The sequence below is a fragment of the Theobroma cacao genome, chromosome 8 (assembly GCF_053813885.1).
Source record: "Theobroma cacao isolate CCN51 chromosome 8, ASM5381388v1, whole genome shotgun sequence".
NCBI classification, from domain to species: Eukaryota; Viridiplantae; Streptophyta; class Magnoliopsida; order Malvales; family Malvaceae; genus Theobroma; species Theobroma cacao.
Genome location: NC_142646.1, coordinates 4,747,758 through 4,764,258, shown reverse-complemented (window position 1 = coordinate 4,764,258; position 16,501 = coordinate 4,747,758). Strand labels below are relative to the sequence as shown.

General features: G+C 37.2%; 2 protein-coding genes across 6 annotated transcripts; both read right to left on the bottom strand.

Annotated features, from left to right (window-relative positions):
- Positions 1–140: 140 nt before the first annotated feature.
- On the bottom strand, positions 141–4,864 carry LOC18592057 (hydroxyproline-rich glycoprotein family protein). Its single transcript, XM_007018549.3, has 3 exons — positions 4,165–4,864; positions 1,545–2,730; positions 141–545 (listed from the first exon to the last, which is right to left on the bottom strand). The coding sequence occupies exons 1-3, from the start codon at positions 4,201–4,203 to the stop codon at positions 334–336; spliced, it is 1,437 nt and encodes a 478-aa protein (XP_007018611.2). The 5' UTR covers positions 4,204–4,864; the 3' UTR covers positions 141–333.
- Positions 4,865–5,632: 768 nt separating this feature from the next.
- On the bottom strand, positions 5,633–16,226 carry SDG25 (SET domain protein 25). 5 transcript variants are annotated; one of them, XM_088808926.1, is made up of 20 exons: positions 16,024–16,226; positions 15,609–15,776; positions 15,056–15,518; positions 14,854–14,970; positions 14,368–14,670; positions 13,941–14,288; positions 13,477–13,860; positions 12,847–13,362; positions 12,453–12,749; positions 12,308–12,353; positions 12,064–12,216; positions 11,540–11,964; positions 11,322–11,444; positions 11,128–11,208; positions 10,965–11,018; positions 10,731–10,882; positions 10,495–10,534; positions 10,315–10,371; positions 8,398–8,532; positions 5,633–7,801 (listed from the first exon to the last, which is right to left on the bottom strand). In XM_088808926.1, the coding sequence occupies exons 2-17, from the start codon at positions 15,749–15,751 to the stop codon at positions 10,513–10,515; spliced, it is 3,627 nt and encodes a 1,208-aa protein (XP_088665052.1). In that variant the 5' UTR covers positions 15,752–15,776; positions 16,024–16,226; the 3' UTR covers positions 5,633–7,801; positions 8,398–8,532; positions 10,315–10,371; positions 10,495–10,512. The 5 variants fall into 5 exon arrangements, with proteins under 5 accessions (XP_088665052.1, XP_088665051.1, XP_007018607.2 ...); XM_088808925.1 differs by having other exon boundaries at positions 8,347–8,532; positions 12,308–12,749; XM_007018545.3 differs by having other exon boundaries at positions 12,308–12,749.
- Positions 16,227–16,501: the final 275 nt, after the last annotated feature.

The window sequence follows — 16,501 nt, the reverse complement described above, 5'->3', positions numbered from 1 at the left end:
CTTACTAATTTGAGTCCAGTAAGATTGCATTTTACAAAAAGTATAATAATATATATATATATATAATTACATGCATATCACACATGTAAGTTATAGTGAAGCAGGAAGTTAGGGTCGCACATAACAGAATACACTCATAATCAGAGAGATATCAGGTCACAAACCTGACTGAGAGATGGACAACAAAGAAAGGGAACAACTGGTTAGATCACAAGTTAAGATCATTCCATTCCACCTATCATAAAAGAACCCTTAAACACAAGTTATAACAAAAGAAACCTGCAGTTTACTACATAGGACAAGCAGCTCATAACTTGTTTCTACTGTGGTCCTTCAGTTGTGCCACGCAAAATCCCCTTTGCCTTCTCTTAAGCTTCTTCCCCTCCTGTAGTCAATCTCCGCATCCGAGCTTGATAACCCCAGATGATATTTCCTGCTCCTTGATGAACACTTCTTCAAATATATACCCTCTTCATCAGTCAGGGTATGGTTGACAGGCGTATTTGATCCAGTGACATTACTCACCTGCCTCCTTGATTTGTGATCTGCATCATTAAGCAAACAACATTGTTCATTTTTCAGGTAACAGGGAAAAAGAACACAGATGGGATGAGAATTCTATTAAGATGGACTAGACACATCTTAGAGAAATATTGTCCCCAAGCAGTCGAGGTGCTCTGGAACTCAAATTTTCTCGAGTAATGGATTGCTTGATTCATCATGGCCTCCAATCTTATCACAGCACTATTCATGCCTGTTGTCTTTTACTCCTTTCCAGCGTGAAAATTCACACTAGGTCCCTCTAGGTGTGACTGTGTGTGTGTACATGTTATCAGAAAATCTTAACCTAGCATTTTATAGTTAAATACATCATAAAGTAAAGTAGGAAAAATAATACTACAAAATGTCACTCAGAATTTCTTCAAAATGATCAATCTTATTGGACGAATAGAACCTCACTTAAGAAATTATGCTGGATGCACAAAACATTAATTATCGCTTGCACTATCTTCATGAGAGAAACATAGAGTCATTCAGATAGCAAGATAGAGGTATAAAAGAAGTAAATATAACCTATTGTTCTTAGTTAGCGAGATTTTGAAAGAACCAAAGAGAAATAAAAGATCAAAATAAAAACAGTGCTTCACAGTTTTACAAATCTAATTCATCAATTAAAGTGTAATACATGGGTACAAACTTTCAGTATTGTAAAATTATCTCATTTCTCTCATTTGGAAATTTAAGTTCACTTTTCTTCACTTCTCACTATCATTTCTCTCCTTTCTTCTCTTTCTTCAATAGAAGATACCATTATATGAAATATTTACTGCATGAGCTGCAAAAGTCGAAACTAGACAAATTTACAATATATAGTCTATGCCCTATTTATTTTTTAGAAATTATGGAATAGATGATATCCAGGATGCCTAGAAGGTTAATGTTGAAGTTGCCAAGGATTTCCAGTTTCTTTAAAATTTTCTTCCCATGATTTCTTGATAACTGACAGTAATAATGAATTTTAGATCAAGTAGGGGACACTTCACCTTCGAATCCATTGCATGACAGTTGCACGTCATGGTGTACAACCTCATTAACAAATTCAGGTTTTGATTTACGTTTCTTCTCAGCCAGCAAGTTTTCCTCGATTTTCTCTGTATTTAGTCCCTTGCCAATTGATGTGAGTTCCACACTTTCTTCAAAAGAAGGTTTGTCTGTAGGAAAAGGTGTCATGGTAAACGAGTCCTCTGTAACATCAGTAATCTCCACATATTGAGTAGTAGTGATAATTTCATCTGCACTAAATCCAAACGAAGCTCTGTAAGCTTCAAGTTCTTCCACATCTTGCTTAGGACTTCTACTTTGCCTATTTTGATGCCCACTGCAACTAGTAGGACAAACATCTGAATCCTTGGAAACACTTAATCTCCCACCAGCATGAGGAAGTGGATTTTGATCCAGATAGAATTGTGCAAATGTAGCAGGACAGAAGAAATTTGTATCTTGAGACACTATGGAGGAACCAGTTACATCATGCTCAAATAGCCTGCCAGAACCACTCCTTGAATGTTTGCCATTCTGGGGAGAAATTGAAGGATCCCACTGTGGATGAAACTCCCGTTCAGGAAAGGATGACGACAAACAATCACCTGAGGTCCTAGAGATTGGAGATATGAGGCTACTGGCAGGACTCCCAGGGTAGAGTGAGTATGTAGATTGAAGATCATTTGCAGCAATATAATTATTCTTATCAGAACTTTTAAGATCTGCAGAAGATGTCAAGAACCGCGCGAAAGGAACATCTGGTGAAGAGGGAGTAGTCAGGTGGGCCAACTCAGGAGGGGGAGTGAGCGGAGCAGTTGAGGGCTCAGTTGTAAAGGTTGAGAAAACAGGAGGAGAAACTAGTTGTGTCTCATGGGCATATGGTCCAGTGGCAAACATTGTGGATGATGGCCCTCCAGGTGAGTTAGCAGATAATGACAAGAAGCAACTTGGTGATTGAGCTGTTGAAGGGAGTGCGGAATTTGTAAAGGATGCCGGAGAAGAAGGTGGTGCTAGAAGTGATGGAGCTAAGGTAGTAGTTTGGTTGGTCAACCCGACAGCTTGAGGTCCATTTGGCTGGGTGGCTGATGCATTGCCCTCAGGAATACGAGATGCAGGTACAATACGCTTTCCACCTTTCTGTGTACCAAAACAGGAAAATGCCCCCCAACACCCTCCCCATCTCTTTCGCTGGCAACATAGTTAAACCTTGTAAGCTTGACCCAGATAAGTCAACAGGAAAGGAAAATTGAAATTAAACAAATTAAAACCAGCAATCCTCAAGAACAAATTATCAATTAGTAAGAAAACCAAACTTTCTGTGTGTGTGTGCGCGAATTTCAGTGGCATAATTTCCACAAAAGCCAGATGAATTCATAAACACGCAAGTGAGCACTACATACATCTCTAGAGCTACTGTGACATTGAAAGACAGTGCAGACGACAAATACTCAGATTCTTCAGAGTTAGGGTACAAGAAATCAAGTAGTTGTACTATGCTCAGGCAATAACATTTTCATAACATGCAAAAGAGAGCACATTGAAGCATATATGTATAATATGTACATGTCATATACAAACAGATGTATATGTTAAAAGTACACACACACACACACACACACACACATGCAGAAAGAGAGAGAGCAAATCATAAAAAAGATGAGAGAGCAATGGTGTCGTGTAACTTGGTGCGTCGAGATTAATGTAAAGATAACAATATTACCAAAATGTAATGATCATCCAAACCCACGTATTTCCACCTAATATCCAAACGATTCTGAAAAAAAAAAAAAAAAAAAAAAACAGAAAACTCATGTTCCCTCAACGGGAACAATTCTATATAAAAGAAAATGAACGTCAAGAAGAATGGAGCCCTATACCCTAAACTTGGTCATGGTTAAGCAGTGCTGTTATTAAACATGCAATAGTGTTAGGAGTTAGATCTGGTACTGGAGTTGAAATGCAGTTAAGTGTTGGGATTTTAAGATAGTTTATGTAGGTGCGATGAGCAACAATGAATAAACAGAAACTTTGACAAAAGGTTTGACACTGCAGAACGAGTAAAGGATAGGGAAATGGAAAAGACAGGTGAGGTAAGTCAAGCTCAAGAGAATGGATTCGAGGTGGACGTAGTAATCAATAGCAGAAGACAAAAGTTGTTTGGTCAACAGAATTAAACAAGCAAAGTTGTAAGTAAGTTGGTGAATTAGTTAGATCTATAGATGAAGACTGCAATAAGCTAAGTATTGCCATAAAAAAAAAAGGAAAAAATTACAATTAAATTCCTGATGAGTTATGTTGAAATTGACAAGTCAACAAAACACACACCGCCAATTAACCACACCAAGAAATCCAACATCTCATCAGAGTGTAGGTCTTGATCCAGATGGGCCCAGCTCAGATCAATTCTTCCTTCTTCTTCCTCTAAATCATCATCTCTAATTGTTTTTACTATCTTTATTTATAAGGGAAAAAAAAAAGAAGAAAATCAAACAAAACACAACTCGCAAGCAAATCTGAGCACAGTAGCAGTAGCACAAAGAGGAAAAAAAAAAATCAGATCTGAGACAAAATGGGAGGCAAAAGGAACAGATCTAAACAATGAGGCAAAGTAAAAAAACGTACCCGTTCTTGCTGAGGGAATCTGTTCTGCTCGGAGCCCATGGTCGGCGTTTCTTTCTTTCAAACTGAATTAAGAAATTGTTGACTAAAACAATGGAAGAAATAAATAAAATAAAAATAAACAGAAGAAGGTTGATGAAGCCAAATCCATCATTCACGACATTTCTTGCACAACATTTGGAAAAGACGGAGCTGGGAGGAGGGCCTATCTATAAATTAATCTATTATTCTTAGTATTACTCCGTATCTTAGCTATAGCATAGTTAGTTAGTAACTCAGTGTGTATAAATAAGTATAAAAAAATGAAGAGATGCGGCTTTGTCGTTGAGACTTAAAAGCTGTCGCCACTGTAAAAAAAAAAAAAAAAAACCTGCGTGAGCTGTGATTGCGATTTGTGAAGCTCAATCACAAATCTATACTTAACTTCTGAGGACCAAGAGAAACAGAACCATTAATAATAACACCACTACTAAATCAATAACATTATTAAATAATTAAAATAATAATATTTGATACACTGGGCTGAGCAGCGAGCGAAGGGATATCAAGGGATGGATTTTGTTTTTATTTTTTATTTTATAGTAATGGAGAATGGAGGAGATTGCGAGTGCAAGAGACAAGGAAAGACAAATATAAAGCCAAAAGGATTCAACTGATGCAGAAAGGGATGGAGAGTGAGAGGGCAGCACTCTTTACTCTTTACTTACACTGCTCTATGCCTACTCCCTACTTTTTTTTATATATTTTTTTGTCATTTTGTACTGTTAGTATTTTATTTCTTTAATTTAACTAGTACTTATCTCCTTTCTTTTACCCCCTTTACCTTTATTTACTGTTGTAGGAGTAGTGTTCTCTCTAAAAAAGGGATAGGATTAGGAGTACTGTTTTCCTTTTATTTATAAAAAAATATAAATCAAAAGCAAATAAGCAAAAAGAAAGCAGAATAGAATACATAATAAGCACATTAGCAGTATTCAGACATACAGTCACAGAGAGAGAGAGAGGCATTAAAGTTAGAGCTGGGTGGCGCGGGCTTCGGGTGGGCCTCTATTTGATGGATTCTCCGCCCACCGCCCATATCAACTACTTGTGCCCAGCTTGCCCGATGCACGCTTCACGCTTGCTTTTTTTCTTTCTTTCTCTCCCAAGTTCCAAACTCCTGCCTTTTTTTGTTTTATTTTACTAATATTACTAATAGTTTTCCTTTATGCCATACCTTTTGTTTTTTGTCCTTCTTTCTCTCTTTGAATCTTTCCTTTCTTTCTTCCTTCCTCTTTCTTTCCTTCTATTGTATACTGCTCACTGCTAAAGAGACATCAAAATACTTTAGGCCATACTTTAACAAAGGCAACTGTTAAACCACACTGTTTTGGCATAATTATTCCAGTTTTCTTATCACATGGAGATCGACGCAACCGCAACAACACTTACAAGAAGGCAAAAGAAAAATACAATGAGTTGACACTTAAAGGGAAAAATCAAAAGTTGCCTTCATTTTAAGACCAGCTATACAAACTAAGAGTTAAAGCTAAAATTCCTGCAAATGCGAGGACTAGGGATAATAAAACAAGTTGGGAGCTTCAAGCCTTAACTCAGTCACTCCATTTTTGTTTTTATTTTTTTACATACAATCTTCGATGACAAAAGAAAATGGCGGTTTGCTTTCATCGAGGAAAAGAACCGACCAGCAAATAAAGGACCAAATTAAGATTTAACTGAAAGATAATGGAAGATAGAGATTATGGACCTATGGATTGCCAGAGACCTTTTCCTTAACGTTGGAGCAATATCTTTTATGTGCATCAGATACAACAGATTACTAACTCATGTCCAATGTAGAATGAATTGTTCTCCTAAATGTTTTTAATATCGCACAAGGCATTACCGTACGTGTGGTATTGCTATTCTCGGTGCAACCCTCCTCCTTTATCCGGGCTTGGGACCGGCTGTGTAAAGATAAATGCCTTAATCAAGACACAGGCGGAGTTACTTCTCATGGAAATTGGTCCGAGAAACGTAAGCCCGACTCTGCAATATTTTTAACCAAAACCATCAATAAAAATTGTTCAAATTTATATCAAACTCAATCAAATTAAGCCCGTAACCTGCATGCACATTACTGAAAGGACGTTCATTTTTCCAAAGCCCCACAGAGGTTTCAACTTCAAGACATCAAGATATTGAACAGCCATCGGTAAACCAGCCGGCTCTTAATTTTTCTAATGTTCTGTGCCTTATAGATAAGGTTCCGGCAACATCTGTGGTCATCCATGATTAATTATATTTGCTTTTTTTCCCATTGAGAATCAACCAGACCGCGGAAATGCACGAGGATGAGGCCATGCCAACCAGGTATTGTGACAGATTTTGAGTAGGCCACTGGAGAGATAAGTTGACACTATATTTTAACATGCATAGAACTTGGAAGATTTGCTTATAACGGAGTTGAACCAATCAGAGCCATGGGTCATCTCGATTGACACAGTTGCACTGAATCTTTTTCAATTGTACGTCTTAAGTTAAGAGAAAGGTAGAAATCAGGGGGGATGCCGGGGAGGGGAGTAGGCACAAAACTAAAATTTCTACCTTTTGGTGAATTTGGTCTTTTCTTTGGACGATACTGCCGACCAATATTGTTTAGCCAAAAGAAGCATATGGTGATGTAGGTTGTCAGGATTCAACACCTGCGATTTTAATTAACCAAGGAGAGAGCAGGGACATACCAGAGGCAAATAGACCTGCGCCAAACAGGTGTCATTCAACCCTGCAACCAACAGAATTACAGTGAAAAGAAAAAAGACAAAAGGATGCCAAAGGAACTTATCAATATGGTATTAGAATAGCAAGGGGGCAAGCGTCCCCATGATGCTGGTGCTTCAACATCCGCAAGGGGCAAATGAGAGTTGCTTACTCCAACCCGCCGAATTGATGCAAACTTGGAGCACAAACATCAGTTCATTAACAAATCCTACTTATATTGATCTTTGACTCATAATTCTCCTGCTATTAACCGAACTGATAATCTCCAAAAGCTTACCAATAATGACCCACTGCCTGCAGGCATGCAGAATGTTTCACACACAAAAAGCTAAGTTTTTCATCCTCTTATCCCTTCCCCTCTCATTGCTTCAAATTTTTTGACATAACTAAATTTATTAGTGTCTAGCGAAAAGATCCCATAAATATAAATCATTGGAAATATTTCAATTAAGGTTGAGACAATGGATAGCTTATGATAGATGGTTCCAGAATAAAATCCATGTAAAATTTGGTAGCTTGTCAAAGGGTATAAGATTAAATTTTCCAGTTCTCAATTTGTTAAACAAACATGTTTGCAGTTGAGGGCACAACAATTCCCACGACCACCAGAACACGACCAAAGAGGTATACAAATGACAAATATGGACTAAATGAATAAATAATGCATGTTTGTACAAAAACTTAATAGTCCAAAATGTCAAGAGGCAAGAAATCAACAAACTGATTACAGATTCTAAGAGGAGGAACTCATCTGCAACAGTGTTATATACAACAACGATGACACGGGTAAGTAATTCATCTTCCAGATGTAGGCAAAAAACTTGATGCAAAAAGTTCAATATCCCATCATCCACTCCTATTTGATAACTTTGACCATAACCTGAAACGTCCATCAATGTCCACATTCATGGCAAATATTAGTCATTGGTTTTCTAATAACTGGAATTGCATATTAAAGAGGATGCAACAGGTCTAGAATAACCCAAAAGCTTATGTTAAAAACTCAGCACTTGAGACGGCAGTGTAAGGACTCAATATAAGCGACTAAAAGTTCATGGAGATATTTATTAAAGTAGATGCAGTTTTTAATTCATTGTTATAAAGATTAAGCTCGTATCCATTGACCATATGAGAGAACCCAATCAAGGTTGAAATAAGTTGCAGTCTTGCAGATATGATTTTCATCATTTTTAGCAAAGATAACTTAAATACCACAAGCTATGGGGTTAAAACTACTAGAATAAGAATATAGAAAGATACAATAAGGACATCTAATCTGAAGCTTTACATCACCCAAACTTGAAACCTCAACCACAGCCCAATTAACTATGGAACCAATTAAGTATCTCATGCCAATTAACTATGGAACCAATATCTAATAGTTGATTGCTGTAAATTAAATGGTAAACTGGCTGTCAAAAATACCTAAATTTAGTAAGTAATTTGGTAATTAGAGACAAACAATTGCCGATATACCCTGTCAAAGTACTTCGCCAAAAGCTCATCTTGGTACATCAAGCTACCAAAACTTTCTAGCAGCAGGGTCCTGGAAGGTATTGAGAATCTTTAAGCGAATGCATTCCAAGCTCCTCTACCTCAGGGCATGTCAAGCTACAGTTAATCAAGAATGAAGAACATGAAGTAATCTGTAAGCTGAAATAACAAGTAATGTAAATGTATGCCAATCAATGGATAATTAAAAATAAATAAATAAATGATTGTTAAAGAAAAGATAAAAAATTGTCTAAACTGCTTGCCCCAAACTATTATGCTTGGCCTCTGGGGTAAGTGTTGGCTTAGGTATGTGTCCCACATGGGTAGGTTCAATTTCTCTATAAGATTTTCCTTATATTTGGAGGGTCAAATCTCCATACGTATGCTCGTCAGATATTTGTTGGACATGAGTACATCAAAACATCTCCCAAAACATGACCACATATATGTGGCGTTTTATCAAACAAATAATTCTCTTTGCTATTATGTCCATCATCCCTCAACAAGTATGTCATAACAATACATCCATTATTACAGTGCACAATCCAAAGGTTAAAATTTGCAATTAGTCCATATACTTGTCAGGAATGTTCATATAACTCCATCTACTTCTATTCATTAAAGTGCAGTCAATTTGTCATATGAAAAACTGTAAAGACCATTAAAGTGAAACCAATAACTTGCCCACATGGAAAAACATAAGCTCAAGAGGCATTAACATATACAAAAACTAAAATTGATCAATTAATAAAACCATTTTCCTTTGTTTCTATATCTTTTTTCTATTTCCTCCTTTCTTCTTTTATGGAACCATGTCTTACATCTGGTTCCTCTCTCTCTCCACCCCAAGAGTTCACTCTAGCCAGCCTTGTCAAGACAGCAATATCTTTCCGCTGAGCAATAAGTTTGCAAGCTTGTCTTATTACACTCTAATGTTAGCTATGTGTTTATTTGCTGTGTCCCAGATGCTTTACTTCACTTTTTTTTTTCTACTCCCTTTGAGAGGAGGCATAACCATGGTAGAGCTTCATCTGCTCAATCCTATCAGAATAAGGCTTAAAGCACCTTATAAGACAGAAACTTTATAAAGCCCAAACTTTTCCATTCAAGCAACAATGTCTTCTATTAAATTCTCAAGTGGGGGGTGAAAGAGAAAACCCTACACCCTAAAGGTAAGTGCTCCCTCGAAGGTTGCATCAGCAGAAGAAGTGGAGAGAGGAGTAAATCAAGGTGTAAATGTGATTGCAAAAAAGCAAAGCATTTTAACTTGAATCTTGAGCAGATCACAAGAATCAGATGCAGTAGTGAAGAAGAACATAATAATGAAAACTGAGAATAGACTTTTCAATTTTTAACTTCGCCAAGCCAGCCTAAATGTTGCCATATCAACAATCATTTTGATGCAAAATAAGATAAATAAGTAGACTTAATGGTTTCACACTCAAAGGTGTTAACACTGTCACTTGGTAACCAGACTTGAACTGCAGAGAATGCATTTTACAAATAAATAAAAAGGGCCTAATGGTGATTGAGCATTTTCATTTTTCAATAAGCACAAGGACTAAATGCAAACTTTAATTCCCTAAACTTTAATTAAATTGTCTCTGCAACGTTCCCAAAAGTCAATAGAATGTACAAAAACTTGGCAACAATGGAAGACTCAGTAAAGACATTTGCTTGCATAAATTTTAGTCCCTGGTTTTTCCTCTTGTAGTTTCTTTTTTTTTTTTCTTTGGTCTATTGACCTTTGTTATTACTCTGTACGCTTCCGGTTTGTTCTTGTACTGTTTAACCTTTGTATATCTGTATAACAGGTACTTTGCTGTTTCTTTAAATTAATAAAACCCTACTAATAAAAAAAAAAAAACACATATTCACAAAATTAAGACAATTACATACCCTATGGCATCAATTGTTCCTGACTTTACAAAATGAGAAACGAATCACGTGGATGTCCTACAAAATAAATTCAATGGATAAGAGAACAAAGATAAATATGAAAATGTGGAAATCTGCATCAAATTAAGTATGTATAAATCTCCGTAAGACAAAGTCAAGGAACAATTTTCATCCACATACATATTGGAAGTGTGCATCCTAGTTTAAAGATCCACGACACCTGAACAAAAGCAGGAACAAAAAGTAAGCAGAGAATGGCAGGCAGTGTATCTAATTTGTTTTTAATATGCAGCTATGAAATGAATAACCATGCAGTGACTAAGTTTCCCTTAAGAAGCACAAAAACCAATAAGGCATAATGCAAATAGGATCACAAAGATAATAAATGCACAGCCATAAATCCCAGTGCATCTCACTTCTTTGAACCACAGTTGCAAGGAATTTTTTTCTCCTCCAAAGGGAACTTGTAGTTGTAAGTAATTTCTTCACCAGCTGCTATGTGCCGTTTTGCATAGATGAAAATCTTCTTCTGGCCCTCAACACTAATAACTTTTGTGTAACAGTTAGGCTGCATTTCAAGTATTTCGAATTAGCAGCACCAATCAATCACATATGCGGCAACAACTGAACAAAATTACAACTTCAAATACCTCACAAGAATGATTTATAAATCTAGCAATCCCACCACGCTTTGTAGCATCAACCTACACGAGTAAATAAAAGTCAAAAGATTTCCTCTAAAAACAAGCAAGGAAAAGAACACCACAATTCAGTTTAAATCCACACCCAGGCATTAAAAATTGATATACTTACCACGTATCCATCATCAAGCCTAAACAGATAACTGCTACCAATTCCCATCTTCTCATAATAGTGTTCACGTATATCAGATATCTATAACATTTGGAACCTTAATCAATGGTCATCCATGAAAGGAAGAGGAATTGCAAAAAATTAGACTAAATAGGATAATATACTACAGCCAATTCTAAACAAGTCAAACTTACCCGGGGACGAATCAACTCTCCAACATATTCAATGACAAAATCCTCAGCCTCAATTGGCTCAAGCGCAACGAGACCCCAATCGTGAATCTTGCTTCGCTGAAAACGTAGACGCTTTTTCCTTGCCTAAAAACAAAATTAAGTAATTTAAATCCATCAAGGTCACATCAAGACATTTCAAAACAAATATATTCCAATAACAAACATCATTTTAAAATCACCTTCAACTGAGTTGCTTTTAAGAGATCAGCACCCTCTGCAGCAGCAAGAAGATTGCGCAGCTTCACTCTGTTTGTTCTTGCAGAAAGACCTTTACCGTTTGACAACTGCATCATATTATTAACCTCAGAGCCTGAATATTTCATGTGTGTACACTGAATTCCTCTAACACGAGCTCTTTCAGCAGGACTTGCATTGAGTGACCATTTATGCCACTCCCAGCCATTAATTGAAGAACGCGCACATCCATCAGATCTGGGACAGGAATTTGCTGTCCTGGATCTAATTGAATGGGTATTTCGATCTGCATTCCCTCTAGAAGAAGGATGCTTGCTAGCAGAATTTGCCACTTTCTGTACCTTGGTTGGAAGCAATGGAGGCTCATCATTATCTAATTGCTTCCTTTTTACCCTTGATACCTTGGGAGCTGAAGAAAATAACAGAAAATCAAGAAAGATTTAAAATAATGCAATTAATTAAGATAAAACCAAAAAACATCTAGAATGAAAGAAAAAGAATAAAAAACCTTTTAGTGTCTTCTTGTGGGAATCATTAGTGAGCTCTACTTCACTTCCAACAATATGGTTAGTCCTGCCAACAACCTTCTTAACATCACAATTCTGAGAGGTTGATGCTCTCTCCCTGGAGACTTGAACCGCACCTTCTCCGACCAAATTTTCTGCATAACATAGTCAATAACTGTTACCATTGCTAAGTTCATTATTATCTTGTGCAATACCAAGAACCAATCAGATGAAAAAATAACATACTTTGAACAGCAAGGGTAACCTTGGTTTTTTTGCGACCACCTGCACTCTTCAGTATTGAGTGATCATTGAGCAAACTACTTTTAGCAATGGTTTTGGATGACCTAGAAACAGTAGATGATTGAGATGCACTTTTGTTTATCCCAACCTTTTTAGAAGTGGCCGCAGTTGGTTCTGGATCTGCATGATCCAACAAATTTCTGGAAGCCTCTTTTTTCCGAGGCCTTTCAACAGGATGATTCTGTGACCCATTGACAATAGTGGACTGAGTAGATCCTATCTTCTTACGAACCAACTTTTTCTTGCGGTAATATGTATATTTACCAGTAACTAAAGATACTTCTGAGGAGCCTGAACTCTGAGACTTCTTTGACCTCTCCCTGAGCTTATCTCCTATGGCAGAAGAATCAGCGAGAATTTCCCTTCCTACACTAAATGCCCTTTCCTGAAGCAAATGAAAAATGTCAACAAAAATATTCAGCCCAATATCAAAATTCTGGGGTGATTGGTGGGAATATAAAGTATAAAGCAGTGATCAATACCTCTTTGCTATCAGCCTTACAGCGTTTCTTCAAACTACGCCATGATGTAAGAAACTGATAAAGAGTAGCATCAATAAAAGATGATTTCCACTCTCTTAGTACATCCTCATGGAGCTTCTGCCGACACATTGCCACGGCAACATATTCTCCAATCTTAGGGCTACGCTCATCTGACCTTGAAGGTCGAAACTTACAAAGGTGTGATGGAACAAGCGTCCCAGCATTACCCTCAAGTCCAGGAGGTGGTGGCTCATCAACTTCTAGTTCATCAATTACGTCCCCTAAATGTGAAAACAAACTCTTAAATGCACCTGCCATGAAAGTTTCCTGCCTTGTAACATACAAATTTTCAGACACAGACTGACAAATGGGTGTCCAAGATTGTAATGGATTCTGTAGATTGCCAGATAAATCAGACATTCTGCTTAAACTGACCCTTTTCTCTCCACAAATGTCTAAAGTATCAAACTCTAAAGCAAGATGGCATTGACTGGAAGATCCAACAGCATCTTGCAACTGTAAAACAAAATGTTTGTTCAAATTTCAGAAATATATAATCCTTGTGTGTCCTAGTCTCACTAGAACAGTTTAAAAAAAATAGAAAGGAAATGAAGAACTAACAGGATGAACCTTTTGTAATTCTTTCAATTCATCATCTATTGAAAAATTAACTGATTTCTCTGCTTCTTCATCATCAAGATTTTCCTTCGATTTGTCATCATTTTCCAAACCAATCACTCTTCTTGCTTCACTTTTAACAAAATTGTCAACATACTTGGCCATAAACACCTTCACAGATAAATGGAGCTCATTTTCAACACCTTCAAGGATGCATTCCATGTCATCATACAGGCCATTATTGCACAATCGGGTTTTCTGTTTGGATAAAATTTGCTGCACAACATATGAAGATTTAGATGACTTTTCTGCAGAATCAACTCCAGCAACTGTTGCCAGCTCAAAACCAGGTGGACAATCAACGTCATGAGCAATCAATTCCATCCCAGATAAGAGCTGTAAAACCATTAAAGTATTAGCTTCAAGGACATTACATAGACTGTGCACACAGAGAATTGTATATAGGCTTGACTTACAGGTTTATCTGTTACTTTTTCAGTCTCGTTGCCATGATCCCTGGAGTCAGTAGCAGACAGCATAACATTAGGGTGACCAAACCAAAGTTTTCCCCTTCTCCAGGAAGACGAATACTCGGCTATACTGTCATAAAAGACAGCATTCCACATAACTTGCATGCAGTAGTCAAAAAGCATCTTACAAACAACTGTATAAGAACCCCAAAAATTTTCAATGCTTCCAACAGATTTTATACTTGCAGGAGAACATGTAGATTCTTGAATGCATGGCTGGTCAGATACATTGTGGGAGGCTGCCGTCTCAAACATGGGAATACACTGCATTTTTATTTCGGGGGCATTTTCAATCTGTAAACAAAAAGAATTGGAGCTTTAAGATAAATAAACTTCAGAATCAATTTTTTTTTTTGGTCATTGCATACATTACCCTTTTTCCATCAGGAAACCTTTTAGCATCCTGGTTGAATGATTCAACCATTAGATGTCTCTGAGATTTTTTTGCAGTAACAAACTCTGAGATCATATTGCTGATTATTTCATCTAGCACAACTCTACGAGCTGCTTTCATAATCCCAGAATGGAGCTGAGAAGAAACTTCTTCAGAAATATCAGATATGAAGTTCACTGATAAGTCCCGTTCATTTTCAGCAGCATAAGCTTGACTACCTTTCCAAGCATTTAAAACAGACAGCAACTTAATGGGGCGAAACCTGTTTTCAGCATGATGTATCTGCAAAATGATAAATTACAACAAGAAGAGATAACAAGAAAATAGTAAGTAAAACTATGATACATCATGCCTACTACAATACACAAACCCATAGGACCTGACAGTTGATACAAATGAACAGCTCATATTTTTATCATTTAGCACTTGCACCATCAGTCATAACGTTAGAATTTCAAGCCTTACCATAACAGAATCTGCAAGATACCCATAGCGATGCCAAGAATATAGTTGTAAAAGGGAATGAGGCCCATGTTTCGTACTCTTATCATCCTCATACAACCAACATGCATCTTCACCTGACTGGAATAAAAAGTGAAAATCATTCGAAGTAAGTGTTAGGGAAAAGGGGGAAAGTAGAGGTTGAACTGGTAAAAAACAATCATACCTGCAAAAGAGAGCTTGAAATGAGGTCATTGGATGCATCAAAACCATTGCGGTTAATTTGTGATTGGGAAAGGGTGTGCTGGAAATTTGTATGGGAAGACTTCAAACAATTGGAAGCTGTGGTTGAACTGAGATACACAAATCCAGTTGCGACATGACCAGGGAACTGCCTGAAGTATTTTAAGGGAACAGGATTACTCACAGTCCCATTGACTACAGGATAAACAGGGAGCTCATCAGGCAGGAAACCAGTAGATAAACCCTCGTATAATTGCTGCTGGATGTAAGGGCCACACATCTGTCCATGTTCGTTTACATACATCCATCCACTCGCAAAAGAAGACGGTGCATAGCTGGAGTAACTCTTGTCTTGGCATGAACCTCCACCGTCATTACAAGATTGAGGAACACCACTGCTATTGCCATTAGATTGGCAACTCATCTCCGTTGCGGATCGTTCATCACTGCCGAATCATAAATACGAATTAAAACACACACAGAGAAAAAGAAGGGCTCAAGCTGAAGCAACAAAAGAAGTATATCAATAATAATACCCGCAAATCGAAGATGCAGAATCAGGAGAGAGGCCTGTATAGATATTTGATCTGCGATCTGAAACTTTAAGCCGCTTTCTGGAAAAGAAAGGGTAATCGTGAACGTGATCATATTCGTCAAAGGGGGATGTTGAGGAAACCATGGTCTGGCCTGAACCAAATTCAAACCTAACCAACCTCAATTGTCATATATGTATTTAGTATTACAAAAATTAAAAAAAAAAAGAAGCGATAATTGTAATACGCATTACACCATTCAACTAATCAGACGAGACTTATAGCTGCATCTGCAAATAGGATTGCCCAAAACTCCAAGAAGAAAAAAGAAATCTACAACATGCATGTGGGAATATCATAATCTCTCATCCTTCCACACAGTTGAAAAAAGAATCAACCATTCAAAACTTTTTCTTACCCTTCCAATCCTCGCCGCCAATCCGCACAATTCCTCTGGGTCCAATACAGTAATACGATTCTGCTCCGACTTTTCCCAACTAGGGGTAAACCATTATCACCTGCAGGTCTTCGTAAACCCTATTCAGGACTAATTTGCCTATGGTTGCAGCCTTGCAGGGGCGAGGAAAATTCCTTTGCCCTCTGACTCCTGGCTCGGTCGGTCTACTATCAACTATCAATCACTTTTGTGGGCTGCAAGTGGGCATTCAGATTTCGGGCTTTTTTTTTTTTTTAATTTTTAGTGAACTTACTTCAGGCCTTCCCTCTATGGAATATTTACCCTCATTTGTTGGGCTCGCTTTTCGTTCACTTTCGGGCCAATACTATTAAGGCAATTCTCAAAACCCAATTTTCTTCGGCCTCATAGTCTCTGAATTATTATTAAAGTATTTTAACAAAATGCTCGAATAAATTTTTATAATATTTAAAAAATATTT

Excerpts from the sequence above, each read along its gene's own strand:
- LOC18592057 (XM_007018549.3), bottom strand. The coding sequence starts at position 4,203 with ATGGGCTCCGAGCAGAACAGATTCCCTCAGCAAGAACGG. Across the intron at positions 2,731-4,164 it reads GATTCCCTCAGCAAGAACGG|CGAAAGAGATGGGGAGGGTG; the intron begins GTACGTTTTTTT and ends CTATGTTGCCAG. Across the intron at positions 546-1,544 it reads GTCATGCAATGGATTCGAAG|ATCACAAATCAAGGAGGCAG; the intron begins GTGAAGTGTCCC and ends TTAATGATGCAG.
- SDG25 (XM_088808925.1), bottom strand. The coding sequence starts at position 15,751 with ATGGTTTCCTCAACATCCCCCTTTGACGAATATGATCACGTTCACGAT. Across the intron at positions 14,671-14,853 it reads ATCTTGCAGATTCTGTTATG|ATACATCATGCTGAAAACAG; the intron begins GTAAGGCTTGAA and ends ATCATTTTGCAG. Across the intron at positions 12,750-12,846 it reads GTAAGGCTGATAGCAAAGAG|GAAAGGGCATTTAGTGTAGG; the intron begins GTATTGATCACT and ends CATTTGCTTCAG.